Source organism: Petaurus breviceps, unplaced genomic scaffold (genome assembly GCF_028583685.1).
Source record: "Petaurus breviceps papuanus isolate PSGF00001 unplaced genomic scaffold, PetGlider_PUasm1.0 175, whole genome shotgun sequence".
NCBI classification, from domain to species: Eukaryota; Metazoa; Chordata; class Mammalia; order Diprotodontia; family Petauridae; genus Petaurus; species Petaurus breviceps.
Genome location: NW_027185764.1, coordinates 24,071,816 through 24,098,919, shown reverse-complemented (window position 1 = coordinate 24,098,919; position 27,104 = coordinate 24,071,816). Strand labels below are relative to the sequence as shown.

The 27,104-nt window shown below is 38.0% G+C and overlaps 2 protein-coding genes across 8 annotated transcripts in view; one reads left to right on the top strand and one right to left on the bottom strand.

The window, feature by feature from the left end:
• Positions 1-11,782, top strand: part of CYTH3 (cytohesin 3) — a 139,857-nt gene extending 128,075 nt beyond the window's left edge. For all 3 annotated transcript variants that reach the window (XM_069084911.1, XM_069084912.1, XM_069084913.1), the window contains exons 10-13: positions 6,670-6,746; positions 6,875-6,946; positions 7,089-7,243; positions 7,519-11,782. In XM_069084911.1, coding sequence (XP_068941012.1) covers positions 6,670-6,746; positions 6,875-6,946; positions 7,089-7,243; positions 7,519-7,591 — 377 coding nt within the window. In that variant the 3' untranslated portion in view covers positions 7,592-11,782. The remainder of the gene's footprint in view (positions 1-6,669; positions 6,747-6,874; positions 6,947-7,088; positions 7,244-7,518) is intronic.
• Positions 11,783-12,062: 280 nt separating this feature from the next.
• USP42 (ubiquitin specific peptidase 42) overlaps positions 12,063-27,104 on the bottom strand; it is a 58,109-nt gene continuing 43,067 nt past the window's right edge. For all 5 annotated transcript variants that reach the window (XM_069084901.1, XM_069084900.1, XM_069084902.1 and 2 more), the window contains 5 exons: positions 21,054-22,553; positions 18,657-18,991; positions 16,089-16,183; positions 15,267-15,311; positions 12,063-13,135 (listed from right to left, as the gene is read on the bottom strand). In XM_069084901.1, coding sequence (XP_068941002.1) covers positions 15,273-15,311; positions 16,089-16,183; positions 18,657-18,991; positions 21,054-22,553 — 1,969 coding nt within the window. In that variant the 3' untranslated portion in view covers positions 12,063-13,135; positions 15,267-15,272. The remainder of the gene's footprint in view (positions 13,136-15,266; positions 15,312-16,088; positions 16,184-18,656; positions 18,992-21,053; positions 22,554-27,104) is intronic.

Genomic DNA, 27,104 nt, shown 5'->3' with positions numbered 1-27,104 from the left:
TTTAGAGTTAGTAATCTCTCATTTGAATGGTGGCATGTCAGAATTGAGGCATCAGCAGATAAGGGCATTTTAATCTCTTAAAGTCTCCATGGCAGAGAAATAACATACTAGGTTACATTGATCCATCCCAGAAAACTGTTAAGTAATTTTCTAGATAAAATTTCAACTCAGTTTTCTGTAGAAGCAATTGCATTTAATCTCCAAATAGTTTTATGTGTGTGTCTTTATTTTCCCATATTATTTGTGACTTTCTCTTGGTTTGGTTTGGCTATGATTTCTTAATGAGTGGTTTAAATGTGCCTTCTTGTTTTCCTTCTGGCCTATGACTATCACCTTTCTGTTCTGTGACTGGCTGTCTCTGCTTATTCTGCATTTAGGAGGTACGTACCCAATGGCTTCCTGCTCTTCTTCAGTTGCTCATTTCTGCCTTGATTTTCCTTTCCCCTTTGTTGGCTTGTGTAAAGCTTTACTTTATGACTGAGTCATTCACTTGATCTATACTTCCCCTGGACTTACTTAGTAGTCCAACCTAGGAGATTCCTGTGCAAGTAGTCATTGGAGGAAATAAACCCAAGAATCAGGCTTGTCAATAAAGTAATTCAGGTCTTTCTGAGTCACAGAACTGAAAGCCAGACTAGTTTCACCTCAGGGGAGTAAAGGGCCTCTAGTTTTACTATTTATTTACTAGTTGACTGTGTTCCACATTATATTACCCCTTAACTAAGATGCTGATTTAATGGTAAGCTGATTAGTTTAATAACCTTATTTCAGTCTAACAACTATGAGAGTAATTTTTTTAGCATGTGAAATAATTATGTCCAAAATAATTTTGTTGATTTTTTTTTACTTATGGGAAGATAAAAGGTAGCCATAGTTTAAAAAAAAAAACCTATGTTAAACTTTCCTTATTTTATGAAAAATAAAGGATTGAACTAGGAAGTCTCAAAGGTCTCTTCCACTTTTCATTCTAATATATTTGTAAGTTCCCAGTTACTGGTCTTGGCCCCTTTTGTCCGGACTCATGCCTAATTCTTCAGATTGCTCTGATTTGGGGAGCTGTGGCATAAGACTGTTGAGACCAAGTATAGGACCTGATACTCCTTATTTTTCCCCAATATCTATTTGATTTCATAGAAAGGTAGGAGCCAAAGTGGTTAATAAGCTTAAAATTGCCCCCTATTTTAGCACCTTCTGAAGAAACTATGGTTCATAAAGAAAGATGTAACTTAAAATATTAAGAACTTCATTTTACTGTGTGACCTTGGGTAAGTCACTTAGCCCCAAATGCCTCACACACACAAAAAATTACATTCAGGACATAATACTTGCTAATGACCAATAAAGGCACATTTTTTACAACTTGCTGTATGATTGAACTAGGAAAATTAGTCTGGAATTAGAAGAACCTTATGCCTTTGTAGAAGGATGAAGAAGCAGTGTGGCCTTGGGAAGGAGACTGTACTGCGAAAAGGAGGACTGGAGCTTAAATGCCAGCTTGATTGCTAACTAAACCCTCCCAGACATGGGAGCATTCTTTTGGATTCTTTCTCATTGACTGATGTTAAGCCCTTCATAAGGCAGAATGGGAAAGGGTATTTATTGTGTTACTTTATGTTTCTTGACTTTGACCTTTCTTGAACCTGTTACACTGAGGAATCTTACTCAGTCTCTCTTTTTAGAAATTTCCAATAGTACCAAGAGATTTGCTTAATCCGTCAGTACACATGCATTAAACAGGTTCTGATGGACAGTGATGTAGGACCAGAATTGAATAGATGGAGGAGATTGGAATGGACCACATTTGGGATCTGCCCAGTGCTTTCAGTGATCCTGTCTTGAACATTGTCACAAAAGTCTACCTTTGTAATTAATGCCAGCATTCTCTTGGCGATACTATGTGGCTGTGAATCGTGGGATACATGGGGTCAGAATAACCATAAATGCAGGTGATCCAAAGGGAAACAGAAACGTGTGTGGTAGTTTTAAGTAGGCTGTGAGATATTGACAATGATGATTGGTGCACAAGAAATGACATAAAAGGAAATTACCAAAGAAAAATATGACCAGAAAAGGGGTGAGAGGTAGATAATATAGCAAGAGAATGGACAGCTCAAATGTAGCATTGGTATTCACAAAATAATAAAAAAAATCAAGAGAAGGTCAAACACATTGGGTGAATTTTCGAAGGGGGATTTATGGAAAGATATATCAACCATTGCACTGAATGAGAGGGGTAGACTGGTGTCTGCACCAGTGAAGGCAGCACTCATAGTGGTAAGATCACAGATCCAGTTCAGATATTGAAGCAAAGTTCCTTACCATTCCAACTCTTGCTGCCTGTCTAGTTTTGATTGCCCTAGGGCAATTCAACAGTAATAACAACATTAATAATTATATAACTGAAAGATCTTTCCTTAAAAGAACCAGATGGCAGCAAGTTTTCAACTGAGAGTGATAACTGATAGACTTTTGTTATGATTATTATTTTTTTCTTTTTGGAGGGCAGTTGGGATTAAGTGATTTGCCCAAGGTCACATGGCTAGTTTTTTTTGTGTGTGTTAAGTGTCTGAGGTCGGATTTGAACTCAGGTCCTCCTGACTCCAGGGCCAGTGCTCTATTCAGTGTGCCACCTAGCCGCCCTTGTTATTTTTTAAAATATATGTAACAATGGGTATTTAAATATAGGTATAAAGAGTAGTTCTTGCTATCAGAATTTTCATTACAGGAAGATAAAAATATGGATCCACATAAGGCATTTTGCCAAATTTTTCCAGAGGGATTTGAGAAACTAAAACCTAAATTTCTCTTTGTAAGCACAGTCAGTTGTGCAGGAAATCACTTGCTTATTTCACAGATGTTACATTAGTTGGCTTCATCTTAATATCAAAATTCATTCTGAAGCAGGTGCCAAAGGTGGTTTTTTAAAAATATGACTACTTTTCTAGGGTGTGTGAGAAAATTTATGGGGAAATTGCCCTTTCACATTGTTTTAAGACATTTTGAAATGACTATTAAATGAAAAATTTATAGTTAACAAACTTAAGAATTAGTTGTGACCAAGACAGAGATAGGAACACTTCTGCTTGTCTGGATGGAGCTAAAAGGAGTCAAGAAAGGGATGTGGACGTGTGGCAAGTCTTAGGAGAAGGGAAAATTCTTTTTTTTTGGGAGGGGCAGTTGGGGTTAAGTGACTTGGCCAAGGTCACATGGCTAGTAAGTGTTAAACGTCTGAGGTCCTCCTGATTCTGGGGCCAGTGCTCTATTCACTGTGCCACCTAGCTGCCCCTGAGAAGGGAAAATTCTGAAGAGAAAATTTGGAGTTAATTTTGTTTTGGTGTTTTGGGTGGTTGTTGTTAGTGTTGTTTTTTTGAGACTAGAGCTCCCTAACTTGCTTAGGCTAGAAGTACAGTAGCCCTCTCATGAGCCCAGTTCCCTGCTGATTGGCAAGGGAACTCTGACCCTGCTCTGTTTCTGACCCGAGCTGTTTTGCTTCTCCTTAGGCATCCTAGCAGTCGTTTGCTTCTGGGGGCTCAGACTTAGAGTTGACAGTCTCAGACTTGCCTGAGCAGTGTTAGCTCACAGCACCTCAGAACTCCCGAGCTCAAGTGGTCCCCCAGCCTCAGCCTCCCCAGCAGCAAGGGACCATAGGCGTGCCCCCCAACTCCCATCCAGTTTATTTTGTCTTAAAGAAGCCAGAGAAGGGCAGTAGCGAGCAAAGATTCTTTGCCTTCTTTCTGAGACCTGTTGGGGCTCCAAGGCAAAGATGATGATGATGATAACAACAGTAACAATAGTAAAAATAGCGATTTCATATAGCATTTATATAGCTCCTGCTATGTGCATTTTACAATTATCATCTCATTTGACCCTCACAACTACCCTGAGAGGTAGATGCTATTATTATCCCCATTTTACAGATAAAGAAGCTGAGGCAGGTAGCAGTTAAGTGACTTCCCCAGGGTCACAGAGGCTGGTTTTGGATTCATGTCTCCCTTACTCCAGCCCCAGCATTCTGTCCACTCTATTCAGTATGGCAGCTACCAGCTGCCTTGTTTAGAGCTGAGAAGAGGTTCACAAACTACAGCTAAATTTGGAGGTTTGGGAGCAGGAGTCACAGTGAGAAGTAAATAAATCTAAAAGCCTTTCTAGGTATCATAACAGTGACATATGGAAATAGCTCCCCTGAAGTCATAAGGCCCTAGAGTTAATTACCTAGAATTAAACTCATTTGGTTTTCACTTCCTTTCTGTTGATCATCAGTAGCTTGTGTTTGCTGTGGGCAAACCCTGCCTTCCTCCATCCACCTGTAATTGGAAGGCACAAAAGAGATCTTCTAAAGCGACACACTTGGGTATCTGTCTCTCTTCTGCCTGCTTCCATCTGGGATGAGAGACAGAATTTAAAGAGCTCACACTGAGAACACAAAACTTCCAACGTGATATTATTCCAAAGGCTACAGAATACAAAATTGTTACTATCATTTATTCAAGACTTGTATTTGCAAGGGGCCCTGCAGTTATTAATCCATAATGTGGAGCTGTCTCCACACTCATATTTGGGGGAATGGGCAGAGGGAAGAGGTCATTTTCCCCAGTTTCATAGCAGGACAGGGGCTGAGGCAGGATTCAAATCACTGATTCCCCCCCTCGTTAGGCTAGAGCCCCAGCTCCATCTTTTTCAATGGCATGAAGCAGGGGCTCATTGGACCAGAGTATCAGATAGTGACTGGCTGCTATTGGGACACTCTAGACCTGATCAGTCAAGGAAGTGAAAATAATAGATGACTTTAAATAGATTGTTTACTTGTAGTTTGTGAGGCAAGGCAGAAAAGATATGATGGACTAGGCAATAAATACTTGAGGCAGGATAGAAGTATCAGTGAAAACCTCTCTTCACCGTTCTATCTCTAGAGTTGTTTTAGGTCTCTCTGGTTGGTCAGTGATCATGTAGAATAAGAGAGGCTGAAATGCAGGGATAATCAGAGATGATTTTTTTCCTCATCTAGAACGTTGGGCTTTTTTTCAGACTTAAAACTTTTTCTATTCCTCTCTCTTCCCTTTTAAAAGATGCCTTTCATGGGGTAGAACTGCACAGTTAAGCCAAACCAGTTCTGTCTAGTTTAACTTCCTAGCACCGGAGAATAAACTCCCTTTTTATGGAGGGTACCAACCTCAAGCCACTGAATCAGCCCATGTGGTGCAGGGACCAGGAGCAGAGCCAGGGCCAAGTCTTCATCTGCCTTTCCACTTCTTTACTTGTGCCCTCCTTTTAATGCCCCTTTCTCCCAGCCAACATTTTCTCTTTCATTCCATCTCCCCTGTCTCTGTTTCAACATCTCAGCACTTGCTTCTGCTTGCTTCTTGACCATGTACCTCACCAGCTCAGATTCATACATCAAAGCCATAGTCACCATGCAAAGATTTGTGGCTTAAGCCACTAAAAGGATACTGCCAGTCTTAAATAACTATTCCTTCCACCAAAACATGCATGTCAGGAGTAGTGGGATAAAGAGGGAAACCGCCTAATTCCACTACTTTGCAGATGTGGGATGGCCACAAGTGTGGGACATTTGTATATATTTTCAGACTTTTTTGATGCATTGCTGATTTTCTTTTCTCTCTTTTTCTTTAAAAACATCTTTTGCAATCTGGGATGGCTCTCTTAGAGAGGGGAAAGAATACTGGGAGAAATTCGGGTGATATAAAAATAAAAGATAGCAATAAAAATGTATTTTTTTAAAAAAAGAAGTGGGGACTAATTTGGCCATATCTGCCTTATGTTGAATAAAGTGGGTCTGGTGGTTTTTTTTTTAATTAAAAAAAACTTGATAAGTGAAATCAACAGATAAATTATATCCAAATGTATATATACTGAGATTTAGTTAAATGAGTTATTAAGTCTGATAATTCTGGGTAAGGGGATAATTATTTTATAAAGTTTATTCAATTTTATTTTCAGGCCCATATTCTCTCCCTCCTGCCTTCTCTCTGCCACTCCCACCAAGAAAACAAGAAAAACAAAGCCTGTCACAAACATGTATTGTCAAGCCAAACAAATTGGTCATGTCAAAAAAAAAAGTCTCAACCTGAATGTTGAGTTGAGTTATAGGGATAATTGTTAATGAACTATGTCAGTTCTGCAGAGAGTATTTAGTATCAAGATAAACACCCTGATGGAATAAAATTTAAACAAACATCCAGGATGAGTAGGCAATGACAGTTGTTTCAGTGGGGAAAATGAAACCAAATCATGACAATAGGATTTTTCCTGGAAGAAAGATGAAAAAAAATTGTCAAGGATTACCCACCCTAGCCTGAGACAGGACAGTCACAAATTAAAAACAGTGGCTAAGACCTGAAAAGGATCCACTTCTTCATGAGTCTCGACCAGCGTCATAGAGCTGTTTGCTCTGAGATGTGACTCATGGGGGGTTCTTAGTTCCTCAGGTACAAACCTTTCTTTTTAGTATCTTTGCTACTGTTAGACTGTTCAGTGCCCCTGCCCACTAAGACAGAGAAGGTGAGATCAGTCTGACAGCATTTCTTAAGGTCAGTAACGCTTGTAAAAACTCCAAATTCCATTGATGAGGTTCCAGCACCAAATTGGTTTTCTAAGTTAATGTTCCATTTGCACGGTGGGCTGGACTCAGCCAACTCTTTTTTTTTATAGGTGGGAGAGTGAAAACCTGGAAGAGACGGTGGTTCATTCTGACAGATAATTGCCTCTATTACTTTGAATACACAACAGTGAGTATGGTTTGAAGGCTGTTGAAGCTTTCCACCAGTAACAGTAACTATTCCCATCACACTCTGCTCTGAATTGGATCCCCAGCAGTGATTTCAAATGGCTGAGAAGATGCTCTTGTGTTTTGTAGGACAAAGAGCCCAGAGGAATCATCCCTTTGGAAAATCTGAGCATAAGAGAGGTAGAAGATCCCCGGAAACCCGTAAGGCATCTCTTTTGGAAACTCTGCTTTTAATGAACTAAATAACAAACCAGCAGACTGAATGAGCAAGCTCTCAGCATGCTCAGATCCTGTGATTTATGAAGGTATCTTTCTCTCCCTTTATCTTGTCTTTTTCTCCCAGAACTGTTTTGAGCTTTATAACCCAAGCCATAAAGGACAGGTCATAAAAGCTTGTAAAACCGAGGCTGACGGCAGAGTGGTAGAAGGCAACCATGTCGTGTATAGAATATCTGCTCCGACCCCGGAAGAGAAGGAAGAGTGGATCAAATCAATCAAGTGAGTGTTTTCTTTCAGAAGGTTCTTACTTCTTCATTTTCTAACACACGTGTTTTAGGGAGAATGGACTGGGAAGCAGAGCAGTTGCCATCATGTTCAACACTCAGAACCTCAACAACATTGGTGGGCTTATCTGTGGACTTCTCAAGAAGTCCATTCAGGTTTCTAAAAGTGAAGTTTTCTTCTAGGCCAACCTCCTATTATAATGGGAGAGTAAATGAACTTTGTCAAACCACAACTGACCTGACAGATTTTTTCCTCTTTCCCTTCACCAGAGCAAGTATCAGCAGGGATCCCTTTTACGATATGCTGGCAACAAGGAAAAGAAGAATTGCCAATAAAAAATAGCACTCTGCTGTTTGGGCAGTGATTCACCCGACCTCCCTATTAAAGGGAGTGTGAAAACAAGAATATAAACAGGTAAAAGCAAGGAAAAAAAATAAAATTAAGGAAAAAACTGATCAAAGAACACTCCGGCCTTTATCGTTGGAGTACAGATGATGCAGAAAACATTCTGCAAGATACTCAGCAAGATACAAGTACTTTAAATAGAATACTGCAGACAACTTCCCAAGGATGAATGTATGGGAATTTAATTAACAGAAGACATGGAAGCCTTATGTATGCTTTGGATTTTCAGTAACCTGGAGAAAATAATCAGGCTGATAGACATGAAATATTTATCCCTTCCTGTTTATTGAGCATATTGCCCAGGATGGGAGATGTTAGAAAATACTATTCTTCTGATTTTTAGCCAGTATGAATTCTTTGTAATACAGCCACCAGAACTGGTGTACGTACAGTAGGATCCAGAACTTGTTTTCTCTATGTGAAGACCTTCATGCCAGTTGTACAACACATGACCATTAGCGGTAACACAAATCATTCCAAATTCATTTGTTTGATAAAAAGAAAGCCACCACTTTTTTATTTAGAACTTTTTTCCTCTGATATATAGGAATATAGCTTTTATATACCTTTTTATATTCTGAAATTATAATGAAATAAACTTTTTCTTTCTAACAATAGTATTTTTAGAATGGCAGCTATAAATTTAATTTAACTCCTGGGCACAAGTACAATGTGCACTGAAAATATGCAGCTCCCAAAGGTAAGGGCTTTGGAAAAGAAAAGAAAAAATTAGTTTAAATGGTAGCTGTAGACGATGGAGGTAGTGTCAAGTCTATGCTTACCGCTGCCATAGAGACTGAACTGGATGAGCTATGAGATAAAAGGCAGTATTATCCTTTTATCAAGATACTTAATTTGACAAAAACTAGAATCCTGTGGGGATAGTTAGGTGTATGGAACATAGAAGAGGTATCCAGGAATCTTTTAAAGAATTCTCAGTATTTTTATGCAGCAAAAGTCTTCCTTAATAGTGTCTAAATCTCTCAGATCACACAAAAGAAATTATTTGGTTTTAATTTGCCCCAGGAATTACACATTAAAATAGTAGTAAACAATATAGAAGTGGGACAGAAAAGGGAACTTTCCCCTTCTTAACCTTAGCTGAGAAGGTGCCTTAAACTTTTATGTGGCATTTTTTTGCCCCCAAGTGTATTCTAAAAAACAATTTATCGTTGTTAAGGACATCTGCCCTGGGGTGTTGATACTGTGCTGATTCTCAGAAGAGGGAAATCCTCCAAACAGAAACATGTTACACATGTATCTAACTGGCCATAAGGAGCATGTTCTCTGCTATCTGCACTATAAAAGCTTATGGTGAAACAGAGTATTGCTTTTATTCCGTGACCTTATAAGGATATGACCAAATTCCTTAATAGAATGAACTACAAATAATTTGTGAGCCCTCTTTCCTCTTGCAACATACCTTTAGGCATGTTTTGAGATATTTAATATTCCATCATTTGAAGAGCAAATCAAACTGCGGGGCAAAGACATAATTTAAAAGTATAAATACATTGTTTTAGATTTTCTTAATTGCATGGCACTGAGGTTTGTTTGTTTTAAACAGTTCAGATGACAAATTCATCAGCTATATTAATGGAAGTTCTTTAATACAGAGAGTTTTTAGAGCACTTAATATTCAGCCTCATAATATAGCACAGATGATAATCACAGAAACATACTAGAGGCAATGGGGTGGATGTTTGTGGTAGAGGTATAATTTTAGCCTGGAATCACAAAGAAAATCTAAAAATACCAAAACCTAGGAAATGCAAAGTAAGTTACTAGGCTGCAGTGGTTCCAAGGTTAGGATTGGGTCAGTTGATATTTCTTTTCTAATCCAATTTTATTTATTTCCATAACTATATACATTTAGATGCAGGACAGTATTGTTCTCCTTAGGAGTCCCTCCATGAATATGACTATGTTAATTATTAGATGATGACAGTGTTCTTGGTTTTATCTCCTCTTTCACAAATAAAAATGAGAAACTAGGTATCTTCTCCAACCAGAAAACTCATCACATTTGTCTCACCTACACAAGCTATGTGATACAGGCGCAGCACGAAGATACAGAATATAGAGTGGTTTTAATTACTTCCTACTGCAAAGTCTAAGTCAAGGAAAACCTCAGATTTCAACTCCACTTTTTATACCTTTGTTAAACTCAAAATGGTGGAAGTAATTATTTATGTAATCTAGATTTTAGTGATGCCAAGACTCAGTGATTGTGTGCAGGCACTGATGCAGGCCATTAAAAGGTAGAGATCCAATATGGAACAGATGTCATCCAAAGGTATCTGAAATCACTATTGCTACTCATTTCTCAAATTGATTTTCTTCCTGGGCTTTTGGGCCTCTTAAATGGTACCATAATTATACAGCAAATTTTAAAGTTTGGTTTTGAGAAAGGTCGTGGTACCTACCTCAGATATCCCTCATTAGTACACATGCAACTTTGGGTTTCAGCTTTCCATGAAAGAGTCTTATGGGATACACCAGACCCAATGTTGCTAATGAGGATTGATTATTGAAACGCCAATCAGCCTAGGATTGGGTGATCTCATCCACAACAGCAGTCTGTTTAATGGTTCTTTCTGTGAAGACCATGAGCACTTAATTTTCCATGTTTTCTCTCTCCTTACTTCTTAGAACTATTCTTTTAAATAAGTCCTTGGTGCAGGGGTGGGTAGGTATCTTTCTGGTTTTGACCTCACAACTATGTTGGTAAAGGAAGCATGAAGGAAATGCCTTATGAAAGTACATGTGTTCTTTTGCTATAGTAGTTTGTAAAAGAACTTTACCTATGTGGATGTTTACATGGGAAATTATAGTAACATATAACTAAAATTATATTGTGATAGCAAAAAAGTAGCAGACTTCTCTGCGTTAAAAAAAATAGTAGTCAGCTTCTTTCTCTCCTTCACCCCACTTGCCTTTTGGAGTGTGGGCAACAAGATTGTGTTGTACTTAGAATTTTTTAATTTGCCACCAAAGGTATTCTGTTGTTTTAAATTAATTTTAAACATTGTGACAGTATTAGCAGGGATGGAAATAAGGCCAACATTTCCACTAAGCCATCAATTAGGCTTCTCAAGGAGCAAAACACCTCAGTGTCTAAAGGGGAAAAGTAGCTGGAACCCTGGGCCAGATAAGGTATTGTTCACAGGAGGGTGAGGACACCCCTCCCCCCTCCACTTCCCCCAGCATTTGGAGCTCCTCTTGTAGGCTCTGGCTGGAGAGATCTAGTAAAACAGAACAGCCTCTTCCCCTGTGAGGTGCCATAACCATTATTTTTTTTTTGCCTGAGCCCAGGGAAGCAGTGAAGTGGTTTCCCTGTCCCCTCCATCCCAAGATTCAATCTTCCTCCTCTCCCAGTTGCTTTCAGGGCTTGCACTTTGCCCCAACTTCTGGCCAAAGACTGAAAACTTTCTTCAGGGACAATGAGGAGGGTGGGATAGTGTGTACACAGCCAGGGACACTGACTCTAGGTAAGCTGCTTCTGTTGCACTTCTCATCCCTGTAATCTCCTCCCCCAACCAAGTTTGGCTGTGGTTATAAACAGATCTCAACCCAGGGAACAGTATAATTCAGAAAGCTTTTAAGCTCAGCTGGACTGACTACAGTGCAAAGTAACGTAGCTCTTTAGGCAAGTCAGCTCTCCTCAAAGGTCACAAAATTTTTTGAGCAGTTTAACATGTGTGGTACCAAACTGGGTCAAAATAGAATTATTATTTATAGATGGAGCAGCATTTCATGCTTCATATAAAGCAATGCATATTTTTCAAGTTATAAATGCATATATCTAAATAGATATGCTTGCTGAGAAGTTAGGTCTGTTGTAGACCAGAAGCTACAGTTATAATTTGTGAATTATCAGTTTCTTATATTTTCTTGGAAAACATTTCTATTTACAATTAAATATAAAGTTAATATGTAAATAATGTACAGATATATATTGAATTTTGAAGTGTTTGTTACTCAGTGTACAACCACAATTTGCATGAAGAAAAATTCTGTATCTATTCATAATATTTTGCTGTAAAGTGGATAGGATCGTTGTATGGCTGTAAAACCCTACTGCAAATATTGTGTTCATTTAAAATAAAAGTTAAAAGTATTGTTAAACTCAAGTGTCTAAGATCTGATTCTTTTAGATGCAAACGGAACAGGTAAGTCCATTGGAAAGCCCTTTAATCATGACTTGTATTGCAGCTGGCTCTTCTTTCCTCACTCCCTCCAACTGAAGGTCTGGCCCTGATACAACAAATTACCCTCCCCCCTCCAAAAAGGACATTCTTCTCAAAGAATAAGTGTCACCCACCTGTTTACTTAAAATGGTGCAACTAGGCAGGAGTTAGGTTTGCAGAAAGAGCCAGAAGAGCTCAAATAAAACACAAACAAGCTGTTTTGACTTTGCTGTATTTTATATACTATATAAATTTTACATGCTATATATTTACAGTGGGGCAAGTACTTTTATAATCTTTAAAAAAACAAAGATCAAACTTTAGACATCTCTGAACAACACAGACTGTATAAACCATACAGATTATTCAGATATAAACTGTATTAAATACAGTTTTCCCCACTCCATCTCCTGATGCAGGACCAGTGAATTATAAGTATATCACAGTTTGATAGCATTTCCATATTAAAAATAAAATCACAGTATGACTTTGTCTGTAACTAGAAACTTTAAGGGACCAAACTGACAACTCAGACTTCAGTATTGTATAGTCAAGACGAATGACTGTATAAAAAAGTGTCATGTAATAAAAACATACTGTAGGCTTTACAAATAAAGTTTGGGTTATACATTCATAATGTAAATGCTCATCATAACTGGTAAATTGATTGGTGTGTTTCCACAAAGTTCAGAAACAGAACTTGTCTATAAAATACATCTTTCAAATCTTGAATACAACTAAAATGTGAAGCAAATTAGTTTCTAGTATCAGACATCACAGAAAACAGAGAGCTCTCTCTCGAAATTCTAGGTAAGAGCTTGTGAATCTTTAAATAAGTCTTTAAATTAAATATACACAGTTTTTTTCTTCTTTTTTTTCTTCCCTTCCCACTTCCCTCCCGCCCCCTCCTTTTTAAATAATTCCATGGTTTCCTGGCTTGGTCTTGCACCAGATGTCTAACTTGGAGTAACATTACATGAAATACAAGTAATCAACCTGAGTCTGTAATTAAGCAGCATTTGAGATGTTCTATTCCAGGGCATTATTTTCAATGTGATTATATACATGGTATTTTACAACGGTCAGCAGTTGTAGAAAGTGTTCATCCATTTGGATTAAGGGTAATTAAGAAAAAGTCTCAAGGTAAAAATTAAAAAAAAAGTTCTTCCATGGTAAAATCCTGTACAGTATTTACTGAAGAAGCACCACTTATGGATTTGAACATCATTTTCTATATTTATAAATATAATTTAAGCTGTGTTGGGGATGGCTTCAGTTGAACACTCTGAATCTGAAAGACAAGATAGACTGTAGATATTAGTCATTCCAAAGACAGGAAGTTTTAGAAACAAAGAGCTTAGTCGGCTTAGCATCAGCTCTCTTTTCTTAATACTAATGACCTATTCATGTAGTTTTTAAGTTAGAAAGATTCCAAAAGACTCAGAGGAAGCTTCCCTCTTTGAAATATTTCACCCTTCTTGGCTGTGAGAACAAAACACATGCCTAAATTTTAAACAAAGAAAATGGGTGATCTGAATGGCCCAACAGTAAAAACGTCCGGGGGCGAGCCATGCTCTCCTTAAGGTGCAAGTGCCTGCTGTCCGTCTGAACAAGTGGAAGCAATACCGCTTCCCTGTTACACCTATGCTGCTCCAACTTCCTTGTAGGAGACCCAAGCACTTTTACTCCCATTCAAGAGCCACCCTACACTCAATTCTCAAACCCAGTGACAGCTTTACGCACATAATCCAATTCTGTCCTCCGAATATCCCTGTGGGAGATGTGCGACATACAGTATTATCCCTATTTTACAGACGAGTAAATTGAGGTGCAGAGGGTGAGCTCCTTGAGGACAGGGACTGTCTTTGGTCTCTCTTTGTATCCCAGCATTTAGCAGAGCACCTGGTGCTTAATTAATAAGTGTTTGTTTTTAAATTTGATTTTATATGATTCAGAGAATTCCCCAAGGTTACATAGACAGGTAAAAGTTAGAGGTGGGATTTCTCCCCAGCCCAAAGTCCAGTACTCTATCCATTATGGCTCTCTGTTTTGTGAAAATTTTTGAGGCATCTTTCAAATGTCTCAAAAGAAGAGATAATACATAAAAATTAATGTTTATGGATCTTTTCACTTAAAAAATACCTTTAACTCCCTCCTGGATCAGTGTTTGAAGCTTAATTTTCTTGTTTTGTTTAGATGTTTCTTTTTTTAGTCAAAATGTCAACTTCTAAGTGGGTCATTGTCATGAGTGCTGATGAACTGCCTAGAATTCTAACATTACTAATGCTTCTTCTGGAAGAAAAAAGGACTAAAAAACCTCCTCATTTTAAAATGTACTTAAATTCCAAAAGAATTCTTTGCTATCATTCTATCCATCTGGCAGATCTGGGTAAAATTCATTTTCATCTTTTATACCCTCATCTCATCAGTTTACAGTTTAAATTTTGGTTTGTGTAATCTCTATCATCCTAGAAAACGCAAGTACCACCTTCTCATCCCTACATTAAAATCAAAATCAAAACTCAGAAAACACCAAACTGAGCTCTGCTGCCATCCAGTGCCTCCAGGAGACCGAACAGCTATCCTGGGGATGGGGGTGGGGGAGGAGTGTGAGATGCAACAACTTGGTTTCTGGCTGGGAAGCACTAACCTAGATGCATCAGGCTTTTACAAGGATGCTGCCCATGTGTCTGTCAAGTGATCCAGTCCTCTGAGGGACAGTTTTCCTCTGTGACTATCAGGGTCCAATTCTTGAAAACTCAGTAGAGAATAAATAAAGGCATGAACTAGTTTCTAGTTGCCTTTTTCTGGCCTCAAAAGATTTAGTAACCTTGTAGAATGGCTAAAATTCCATTTTATGTGGCTAAAAAAGCAGCCCCTCAGACCTATTTTTTTTTTTAAAGCAATCGGGGTTAAGTAACTTGCTCAAGGTAACACGGCCAGTTATTTTTGTGTGGGTGCCGAGTATTTGAGGCCGGAACCGATCCCAGGTCTCCTGAAGCTGGGGCCAGCACTCTTACTGCGCCACCTGGCTGCCCCTGAGCAACTGGGGTTAAGTAACTTGCTCAAGGTTACACGGCCAGTTATTTTATGTGGGTGTTAAATATCTGAGCCTGGAACCGATCCCAGGTCTCCCAACATTTGGGGCCTGCGCTCTTACTCACTGCACCACCTGGCTGCCCCCTCAGACCTAATTTTTGATAGCCCACATGTATCATCTACCTTTTCTAGGGTCATGATAGTAGCATAACAGCACACGTAATGAAGTAACTTATACATGATTAAAATCAATAGCACTACCTAAGCTTTACAGCCATCAGCCTTAAGAGTCACAATGAAATAACTCCAACTATTGCCTTCCTCCTCAGAGTTCTATCCTTATTAGAGACAAATAGCCATATACAAATAGGAAAACAGCTTACCGGTAACTAGTGTATTTTTTCTTTTGAGGATGAGTTTTCATTCACCTAGGAAAAAGTAGGGGGTGGGAAACATTTTTATAATTTGGTTTTATGAAGTCTTAGTCACCCATGCTACACATTTATGTGCAGTGATAACATTTTCAATCAACCACCTAGCTTAATGTTAGCTGCAGTAAATAAACCCTTTAAGATTTTAAGCAAGTAGTTACTGACAATTAGTAATCTACTTTATAAATCAATTCATTTATTTCCTCTTTCAAAAAAAGCACAAAGAATAAAAATCAGAATTTTTGCTTGATAGGTTAGTGGCTTTAGAAACAAAATTTGATTGCCCCCAAGGAAGAAATCAAGCACAGAATACACATTTAAAAAAACAAATGGCAATAAATTGTAATAGTACAGATCCCAGGTCAAAAAGTTATTCATCAGAGAATCAGTCTAATAATGTACTCAGAGAACGATTCAAAGGAGAAAGGCAAAAATGGTCCATGTACCAGGATGAAGGGCTTAAAAAGTATGAAAGACAGATAATGAGAAAGAAAAAGTCCACCCTCAGCACAAAGAAAAACCTTTGTCACTGCAAGGTCAGATTGGCACCCCTTCCATTCCCAAGTCTGGACAGGACCAGGAAAGGGGCACTGGTGTCTTAGGCTGGGTTTCTGCCTTAAAGCTCTTGGTTACAAACCAATCACCAGTTGAAATTAGATTAAAGATAACATAAGATTGATAATTTAGAAGAAATGCAAAGAAATCTCATTTAAAATGCTCTGATCCATGCTACTAAATAAGAAACAAAATATTTTTGTTAGTATTTCAACATACTTTCCATCTAGATTCATCTGTACTTGTAGAACTGTCATCCAACTGTTTACTGGAAACCTTCTGCCTGTAGTCCTTATGAGAGGGGAGGTCTTTAGCTGAAACATGAATATTTTTACATTGATGTAGAATTCCTTTAAGTCAGTGACATGATAAGCAGATGAACAAGCTCACCTCCCTGTTTCCTTTTTAATGCTGGCATACTAAATTGTGGGCAAGAAAGGAATTAAATGAGTTCCCTGATCACTAACATTTTACATTTTAATATAAACTCAACAATTAGTTTGTTTTTAAAATAAAAGAAAATCTGCTTCAGCCTTCATTTTTCAGCTAGAGATTTTGATCTGCCATATGCTTTCCCTAAACTTCTCTGTAATAATCCTCTCGAATATTGCCAAGCACCTTCGCAGGAGAAGTTCCAGTGAATTTCCTGCATATTATGTACCAGTCCTCTGTAAATGTTATGGGATTTTATTTGTTTGTTAGCACCCTTCGTATTCTACTACTCAGTCATCAAATCTTCCTAACTGGACTGCTGGTTCTCCTCTCTGAGAACAAGGAAAGATGTCTTCTATTTATTTTGTAACAGTCCCCCCAGCTTTCCCTCCCCCTCTACCCCCCACCCGGCACACAGCACACAGTATGGTAGCATATCATCCCTCTGCAGCACAGCTGAAAACAGAAAGAAAGCAAAAAAGCTCTTGAGCAGCCAAAATAGATATCACAAAGTTCATGCATCTTGCTCATGGAGAGGTACCTCAGGGCCCACACTTGAGCCTATTTATTGTCAAATTACATATACTGAAATTCTAACAAGCTTCGTTAAATGGTTTCTAAGCCACCACAGAACAGAAGCAGCAACTTAAAGGGGGAAAAGTGGGTGTTACAGGTAGACATATTGACAATATTGAAAAGTGGGAGCTAATAGCATGGGAAAAAGGAAAAAAATATAGCAAGCAGATACAGTAAATCAAAAAGCACAGCAATCTGGGCCCATTTAATATAGCAGCAAATAACCCTACAGACTTCAAAAGGCCCTGGTGGCATCACTGGAGCATGCCATAATATTGATATAGGAATTGATGTTCCTAACAATAAACCATCATTACCAAGAAAGGGTTTAAACCCTGGTTACTATGCTTTGGCAGCAGTGACAGAATTGGCTTTCAAGCCAGGAAGATCTAGGTTCAAGTTTCGCCTCTGCCTTGTGCTGGCTGAGTGGCCCTGAGCAAGTGCCATTAGCCTTCTAAGGCTCCAGGTGACTTTTACTAAAGGCCTCGTGTTGTTGCAGAGAAGGTGCTGAGCAGCTCACGTGGAACAAGCTTCCACCTAGAGGATTCTCTGCCCCAGTGCAATCACAGATCTCATTCCTACCCTTACACCCTGTTGAAGGTGGCAAGGAAGCATGGAGTTAATATACTTCAGAATGGTTGTTCTTCACTTCTCTGTGTGTCACAGACCCCTAGGGCAGGCTATTGAGGCCTCTGGGTGACTTCTCAGAATAAATTTTTAAAATTCATAAATGAAGGAAATGATAAAAATTTCAAACAGAAATTAATGAAAATAAAGATGTAATTTTTCCTATCAAAGGTCACAGAGCCCCTGAAATCTATAGACCCCAGGTTAAGAACTCCTACTACAGAAGAACTTCTATAAAATATGACTAAATTTTTGAAAATCTTTGGGGTCTGCAGACCTTCAGCTATATGGAAATGTCTTTTATTGAGATTATTCAATCCCTGAAGGTTTTGTATAGCTGAGGTTTTCCTACACACAGATTTTCAATAAATGCTGCTTGTTTAGGAATGAAAAGTAACCATATACAGCAAGTATTATATTGTACAACTCAGCAACAAACAGGTTGAAGTCACAAAAGAAGAATCTCTTCCATGGAAAACAAATTTAGTGTGGCAAAAGGCCAGAGAGATAAACTAGGCCATTCCAACAAAGGGCACTATTATATGGTATATAAGACCTAATTGACTAAGGAACCTGAGGTCATAATTCTTGGTTCAAACCCCAAAGCAGTGATCTACCAAAGATATAAAGTCCAAAGAGTAACAGGTACAATAGTAGTTCCAGTAATCAGGAAGGAAAAAAAAACATACAGAACACTGATCACAGGCTCAAAGCAATTTTAAAAGGCCAATAGCATTATCAAATCATTCTGTCTTCTCCCTCTCTACCCACCCCCCTTGCCCCCATGACTTTGTTGAACACACATGCTCACATGACAGCTATACACAGGCATTAATATAATTATGTGCTCCTTTACAGCTAAGTTATAATCTAAGGAAACGTTGCTCCAAAGAACTCTGTTTTATTTCAATGGTTATTCATTTAACACTATTGCTATAGCACCAGGAATTGTTAAAGAAAGCACAGGAATGACTGGAGAAGGGGAAAAGACTTCTAATAGCCCACATTATTAAAAGTAACTATTAGTTTTTCTAGATCTATGAAATGTCAAGTCATACAGAAACCTAGCACGAGCACTTTCTAAACAGCTATAGACTTTTCTTTAATTTTAAAATAAATTCTTCATTCTTAACTCCTAATGTTTCCCCTTACCCTGGCCATAATCAGCTGGGTGACATTTATGATCCTGGCTTTCCATTCTTAAGTGTTTGGTTTTCTCAGGGTGATCATCATCTTCCTCATGAGAAAGTTTATTAGATTTCTGGTAGTCCTCAGATGGCAAGCCATCTTTGATGGGAGATTTGTCCTTTTTCTCCCAGGTTTTGTTATCAGTCTCAGAGCAGGAAGCCTTGAGTAAATGAAGATCTGAATGTTCAATATAGTCCTCTGATTTTTTTGCATGTTTCTTCTTTTTCTTCTTCTTCTTTTTGTGTTTGCGAAGGTCTGCTTTGGAGTTGGCTACAGAAAGATCCAAATCCTGATGATGCCTGCAGGAATTAAAAGCCAGCATGAAAAAAAAATCACTTCAAAAGAACATGGTGTATTGAGAGTGCTACACCTTATTAGGGTCACTAGCAAATACAGTGGGTAGAATTCTGATTGCACTAAGTGTGCTTTCATAATGATAATTAAGAGCTCATTGGGATAGATAAGGAGATCTGCTGGGTGCACCAAATGCAGCTACCAATACAATCACATTCTCCTTATCCTTGGTTACTATGTTATAGGCATCACAAAATCCACTCCACCAAAGGTTTTGATGCTTTTCCCTGAAACTAATGGTCACGGAAGACAGGACTGAAGGTTGCTCGGCCCCCATGTTTCAGGTAAGCCAAAGGCGCTGTTACTTACTTTAACACCACCATGTTCTTCCATCTCTCCGTCATTATTTGTCATTATCTCTTATAAGGCTTCAAGTTTAAAAGACAATATTAAGTCAAAAATGAATCAACTGTCACTCTCATCCATTTAACAAAATGTGTGAAAAGATCATTTTACATGTTCACAACTAATGAGCTACTTTTTTAAAAGCCTCACATTCCTCAATTAGATGTCTTAAATTAAAAAACAAACAAAAAAAAAAGATTGAGAGAGAAAAAGTAAACAAAAGGCCAAGGGAACAAATGACATCTCACATAACAGTTTTGAACCAATAAATAAATGTCAAAGATGCTTTATGTGCCTTCAAAAAAAAAAAAGAATGTGTTTGCTAACAATGTAGGGTCCAGGACTTCCCTCCTACGTTACTAAATATTTTATTTTTGATTAAGTTTGAAGAAAAGAAAAATAGAAATCCTTAGGAAAGAAGATGTTCACTTAACATACCTACAACTGAAGAATAAGGACTTCAGTGCTATCATTCCAATTTCTATATAAAAGTTCCAATTTTTCAAAGTAACCTGTACATTTAATTTCAGTGGAGTTGTAGAAAATCAATTAAATTAAATAGTTGATGATATTTCTGGAAGGTGTTTTAGTCTTCTCTGAAATGATGGCAATACTGCTCAAAACACCAAGGTTGTCAGGTTCAAAGACTATCACTATATCAAATTTTGTTTTGTATAGTTTAAAAGTTTGGAATTTCATGAAAATATACAAATATCAAATTTATTTGGATGTGGCAGATTCTTTCACTTTTTGTTAGGTCAGAAGAGGATCACTAACCCCAAATTAATAAACTTCATTTAAAGAAAACTCATAAAAATGCAAATTAAAACAACTTGACATACTACCTCATACCTATCAGATTGGCTAACGTGAAAAAACAGGAAAATGATCAATTTTGGAGATGATGTGGGAAAATTGGAACACTAATGCACTGTTGGCAGAGTTGTGAACTGATCCAACTATTCTGGAGAACAATTTGGAAACTATGCCCAAAGGGCTATAAAACTGTGATCCAGCAATGCCATTACCAGGTCTATATCACAAAGAGATCATAAAAAAGGAAAAAGGACCCATATGTACAAAAATATTTATAGCAGCTTTTTTTGTCGTGGCAAAGAATTGGAAATTGAGGGGATGCCCATCAGTTTGGGAGTGGCTAAACACTGTGGTATGTGAATGTCATAGAAGACTATTGTTCCATAAGAAACACAAGTAGGCAGACTTAAGCAAAATCTGGAAAGACCTGCATGAACTGATGCTAAGCAGAAGCAGGAAAACACTGTACACAGTAACAGCAACATTAGGCAGATTTAGCTCTTCTGAGCAACGTAATGATCTAAGATCAATCCAAAAGACTTATGATGGAAAATACTATCGACATCCAGAGAAAGAACTATGGAGTCTGAGTGCAGATTGAAGCAGACTATTTTCTCTTTCTTTTGTTTTTTCTTTCTCATTGTTTTCCCCTTTTCTTTGGATTCTTTTTTCACAACATGACTAATGTGGAAATGTTTAATATGATCATACATCTATATCACCTATATCAGATTACATGCCATCTTAGGGAGGAGAGGAGGAAATTTTAAACTCAAACTCTTATAAAAGCAAATGTTGGAAACCAAAAATTAATTAAAAAGAAAATTCATATCACTACATACTTACTTGCAACTTCGAGCTCTGTGTTTGTCTTTGGATTTCTTTTTCTTTTTCGATTTTTTGTGCTTCTTTACTTTCTGCTCTTCTAATGGCTCATTTTGCAAGGGTTTGGGGATTTTCTTTTCTAAGTCACTGTCATTATTTTCTATGCTATCATATTTCCTTTTCCTCATTTTTACAATTTCATGCTCATGAAACTGACTACAAAGATTTGAACTGTTTTCTTCAAGTGCAACTTTGTCATGAGAATATTTCTCAGGATGTTGAGGAAGAGATGAACAATGGGACAGGTCTACTTTATTACTGCTTGAGTGATGCCTTTCTTTCTCTTTAGGTGCTGGCTCATGAACCCATTTGCTTTTATAATAGTCCTTGTGTGACCTACTATTGTACTGACTTGCTTTGTCATAATCTCGATCACTGTGAGATGGCTTCCACTCTCTACCATCCCTTGAAGAATAAGGATAATAATCAGTGTAATATCTGTATTTGTCCCATCTCCTCACTCCTTCTGGATAATATTTCTCCCGACTCCAAGACTGCTCACTTTTAGAATGATAATATCTACTCCTTTCCTGTTCAGATTTTCCTCTACTTCTAGACCGATAATGGTTATGTTTTCCTAAGGATCTACTGTCAGGGCTGCTGCTTTCATTATGAAAAGGCTTATATTTGCTTCCATTACAATGTTCTGATTTGTGACGGCCCTTTTTGGTCCTCTCTTTGCTATAGGAGACCCTTTTTTTGTAATAATGGTTCTCTGTTTTGCTCCTGCTTTGCTTTGTTCGTTCTCCACTGGAAGAACGATCTCTTCGGTTATGATGATGCCCTTTGTCCACTTTTCTGGGGCTACCACCTTTTTCCTTGACTGGAGAATTACTCTGAACTTTTTGTCTAACTTTATTTTCTTCACATCGTTCACCATTACTTTGTTCAGCGCTCCCTTTTGAATAATGATTCTCTACAATTTTATCTAACTGGGTTGCAGAAAGTTCATTAGTAGATGTGTCTATACTTTTAGAAAGGTCCTTTGTTTCTTTGCATTTTTCAGTACTAATAAATACTAAGAGTTTATTACTATCACATTCAGTGTCAAAATTATTTGAGGGAGTTTGGCTCAATTTTTCCACTGTGTCCACTGATGCAGAGTTCAGTGAATTCTCCTTTACTGTTCCCTTTATTTCTTGGGGTAGTATGATCTTTTCATCTGTGAAATTCCCAGGATCACACTGTTTGGGAAACTGATCATCTCCGATGGCTTTCTTGTTAGCATTACAATGACTAATGATATTGGGAATAGATTCTTCTGGTTTTGCTATAATACTTTCAGGAATTTCTTCTTTGGTAGCAATGACATTAGGATCTGAGAGTGGAAAGGTACTCTTTATTTTGCAGCTAAGACTTGAAGTAATTTTGTCTAGTTGTTCATAGGAAGCTGAACTGTTGCTACCAATCACAAGTTCTGTACCATGTTCTTCTTCTGGTGGTTTCTCATTTCCAGTTGAACTACACCAAAACAAACAAAGGAAAAGGAAAATTAGCTTGAAATGAAATTTCCATAGAATCAAACATGAACACACACATTCAAAAAACTTGGGTATATTTATGTTAGTTTTGAACTAAAAACTGTTTCCTTAGGAAAAAAACTATTTAAAAATATCTATTTATAAAATGTTACAGTAAAATATGCTTAAACTCAATAGAAGGGCCATCATCTTTAGATACTTCAAGACTTTAGTACACAATATTCTATTGAGCCCCACCCCAATTTTGGTCCCACCAAATTACAGAATTCCACTACTTCCAAATATCCTTTATTTCTACTCAAATTATATTCCATTTGTTAAATTCTGCCTATCAGAAAGGAACAAGTGGCCTGAAGTGCAACTTTTTCCCCTCCTTTCCCTAATAATCTAGGGTCTGTGATTTTTACCAGAATTTCAGAGATGAAGTTCTCTCAACTAACAACAGCTTATATTCAATGGGTCTGTAAGCTCATTAATTTGAGTACCCCTTCTAACAGGGTAAATCGTAAGCCCTTTTCTTCCTGTATAAGTCTCATCCCTGAATTCCGTTAAATTTTTATAATGTCCTTGGGACCTTCCTCTATATTGTTTGACAACATATAAATGCAAAATTATCATGTGGGCTATTATCTTGCCCACATGGGTAGTTATCTTTCACATTTTTGTTTTATCTTTAAATTTCACTGTTTTAATTGACAAAAAAAGGAGAAATTTAAATTTCATTTTTTTAATTAACAAAAATGAGAAAACCAGAACCAAAACCCTTGTAACAAATATGTATATTCAAGAAAAACAAATTCCTGCTTTGGTCACGTCCAAAAAAATGTCTCAATCTGAACAGTGAATTTATCACTTCTCTCTCAGGAGGTAAATTGTGTTCACTGTCTTCTGTCCTCTGGGATTTTGGTTGATCATTGCATTCATCAGAGTTTCTGAAGACTTTCAAAACTGTTTTTACAATGTGGTTGTGGTACAAAGTGTTCTCTCCTGGTTCTGCTCAACTCTGAATTGGTGTATCTGATCTTCCCAGGATCCTCTAAAACTACTGCTTTCATCATTTCTTAGAGCACAATAGTATTTCATTACATTCATAAATCATAATTTGTTTAGTCAATTCCTAACTGATAGGCATCCTTTTAGTTTCCAGCTCTTTTTTTTTTTTTAATAAGCAATTGGGGTTAAGTAACTTGCTCAAGGTTACACGGCCAGGTGTTTCTGGGTGGGTGCTAAGGATCTGAGCCTGGATTCGATCCCAGGTCATCCTGACTCTGGGGCCGGTGCTCTTACTCGCTGAGCCACCTGGCCGCCCCCAGTTTCCAGTTCTTTACCATACCAGAACAATTATGGGTATTTTTGTATTTGTGTGTATATATATGTATGTATATAAAATAGCTAACATGTGTATAGTCCTTATTTTGTGCTAAGCACTGTACAATGATCTCTTTTGAGTCTCACAACTCTGGGAGGTAGTTGCTGTTATTATCCCCATTTTACAACGAAGAAACTGAGACAAAAGTTAAGTGACTTACCCAGGGTCACACAAACTAATAAGTGTTAGAGGCCAGATCTGAACTCATGTATTACTGATTCTCTACCGGTACTCTATTGACTGCACCACCTCTCTGCTTTCTATTGGATCCTTTTCCTCTTTCTTTGATCTTTTTGGAGTATAGGTCTGTAGTGGTATTGTTGGGTCAAAGATCATACACAGTTTAGTGACTATGGAAGCAGAGTTTCAAATTGGTTTTCAGAGTGATTAGACCAATTCATAGCTCCACCAATAGTATATTAATGTGCCAGGTTTCTCACAGTCCCCACAACATCAGTCGTTTTCTTTTTTGCTAACTTTGCCAATCTGAGGGGTGAAAGAAGGACCTTCAGGGTGGCTTTAACTTGTATTTATCTCATTAGTGATTTGGAGCATTTTTTATATAGCTATTGATTGTTTGGATTTCTTCCTTAGAAAACCTATTTATATCCTCTAATCAAATATCAAATGAAGGTATAGCTCTTATTCTTACAGATTTGAACCAGTTCCTTATATGCCTTAGAAATGAGATCCTTGGGGCGGCTAGGTGGCACAATGAATAGAGCACTGGCCCTGGAATCAGGAGGACCTGAGTTCAAATCTGGCTTCAGACACTTAACACTTACTAGCCGTGTGACCCTAGGCAAGTCACTTAACTCCAATTGCCCTTCAAAAAAAAAAGCAAAGAAATGAGATCCTTATAAGAGAAACTTGCTGTAGGATTTCCCCCTTATTTGTTTCTCTTCTATCCTCCATCCCCCAACCACAATTTTAGCTGCATTGGTCCTATTTGTACAAAAACTTAAAAAAAATTTACGTAATCAATATTGCTCATTTTACCTTCCATGAACCTCCCTATGTCTTGTTTGGTCTTCCCTGACAACAGATCTGACAAGCATTTCTTCTTTGTCCTCTGCATTATCACCCTTTATGTCACGTGACCAGCCTCCCTTCTCAGATGGCATCCTGTATACCACTTCTCTTACACGATTCTTTACCAGTAATGGGTTGTTTATTCATACCCACATGCACACATGTGCACACACACACACACACACACACACACACACACACACACCCATTACCCTTTGGATTATATGCAACTTTAATTTTTCAGAGACTGAAATGCAGAATGTTTGGAACCCACAGAGCACCACAAGCATAATTTTTTTTTAAAGCTGAACCTTTGTTTCAGAGAGATGCTTAGATTCATTAGAAGCACTCCACCTTCTCCAAAGGCAATATATACATACACACATACACACACATAGTATATATTATACATAAATATACACCCATGTATATACACATGTATGTATAAGTGTATGCATACATACATGTATACACACATGCATACACCCCTATATTTCACTGGGTCCAATTTTGAATTAGACTGAGCTCCTTGAGAGAGGGGCTCATTTTTTGACCTTTTTGTATCCCTGGAGCTTAGCACACAGGAGAAGCCTAATAAATGCTTGATGACTGACTGCTTGGGGAGGCCTCCATCCCCCAACCACAATGTTATCCAAGATATCCAGATCTATGGGCTGCTCATCCAATTGCACATCATTATCTGGACAGTACACATTCTTTATCCACTTAGTTTTTTTGATGTAGATAAAATAACGTGAATAGTAGACCTCATTTAGACTGTGATGGAATAATGTACCAGGACTTTTCACAATCAGCACAATGTCATCTGTAAACAAGTGCACTGGGAAGATGTCATTGTGCTGGACACCCTCCATGACAGTGGCAAACTTCTTCAGCAATCACATCTCCCTGACTTATACCTTGCATGATTGTTACTATATGGCACAGACTAAAACAGAATTATCTTTGTTGTTACATCTTCCAAGGATTCTTCTACAATTCTGACACATGCATTGCAGTAATCTTGTTGAAAAAGAGCACTTAAAGTAGCATTTCCTTCTACCAAAACAAAAGCCAACAAACAAGCCTAGTACAGTGCCTCACAGTAAAGAACTGACCTCAGGCAAGCACTGCCTCTGAATACTGACCATAAGAACCTGGGCAAGTCTTTTAAGCCTCTTGGTTCTCCAGACCAGAGGGGTCAAACAAATGCAGCTGAATCAGATTAAAATGTAATTTGACTTCACTAGCCCAGACTATAAATTACACAGAAGGTGCTGACCTGCATGGGTAGAGAGTTTTTCCATCATTCAGGGGTTCTCTATATGGTTGCAGTCACAATGTCATCCCCTACCCTATAACAAATATAATGAGATCTTGCAGTCTTTGTACCTTTGTGACAGTCTGCTAAAGAATGTCATTTCAAAAGCCTGCCTATTCCCCAAGGCTCTGTCTTGGTTCCTTTTCTGTTCTCTTCCTACATTCTCTCTTGGTCACCTCATCAGCTGCCATGGATTCTATGTTAGCTGATTCCCTGCCCCAATTGCCTACTGGACATTTCAAACTTAAATGTCCTGGAAACACCTCAAACTCAACGTGCCCAAAACAGAATTCATTATTTTACCTCTCACTCCATACCATCCCTCTTCCATATTTCCCTATTTTTTTGTTAGGAGGTGAGTGGGGAGTGTTTCTTTTTTTGTACTTGTATTCCCAACACCTAGCAAAGTACCCAGCCTTGACTCTTCACTCTTACCCTACATAGCTAGTTAGTTACTCACTCTTGTTGCAGAGGTAAAAATAGCATCTCTCACATCCTTTCCCAATCTTTCCATTCACCTAGCTACTACCTTAGTTCAGGCCTTCATCACCTCTCACCTAAATTATTGCAACAGCCTATTAATTAGTATTCTTCAGATCTTTCCTCATTCCAGTCCATCCTACACACTGCTGTCAAAGTAATTTTTCCTTAAGTCAAGATCTGACTACATGACTCCCCCATCCAATCGATTCTAGTGGTCTCCTAATGCCCTCCAGATAAAATATAAAGCCCTCTGTTAAGCTTTTAAAGTCCTACACAACCAGCCCCAATCTATTATTCTACTTGTGATTAAGCCAAACTGGTCTTGC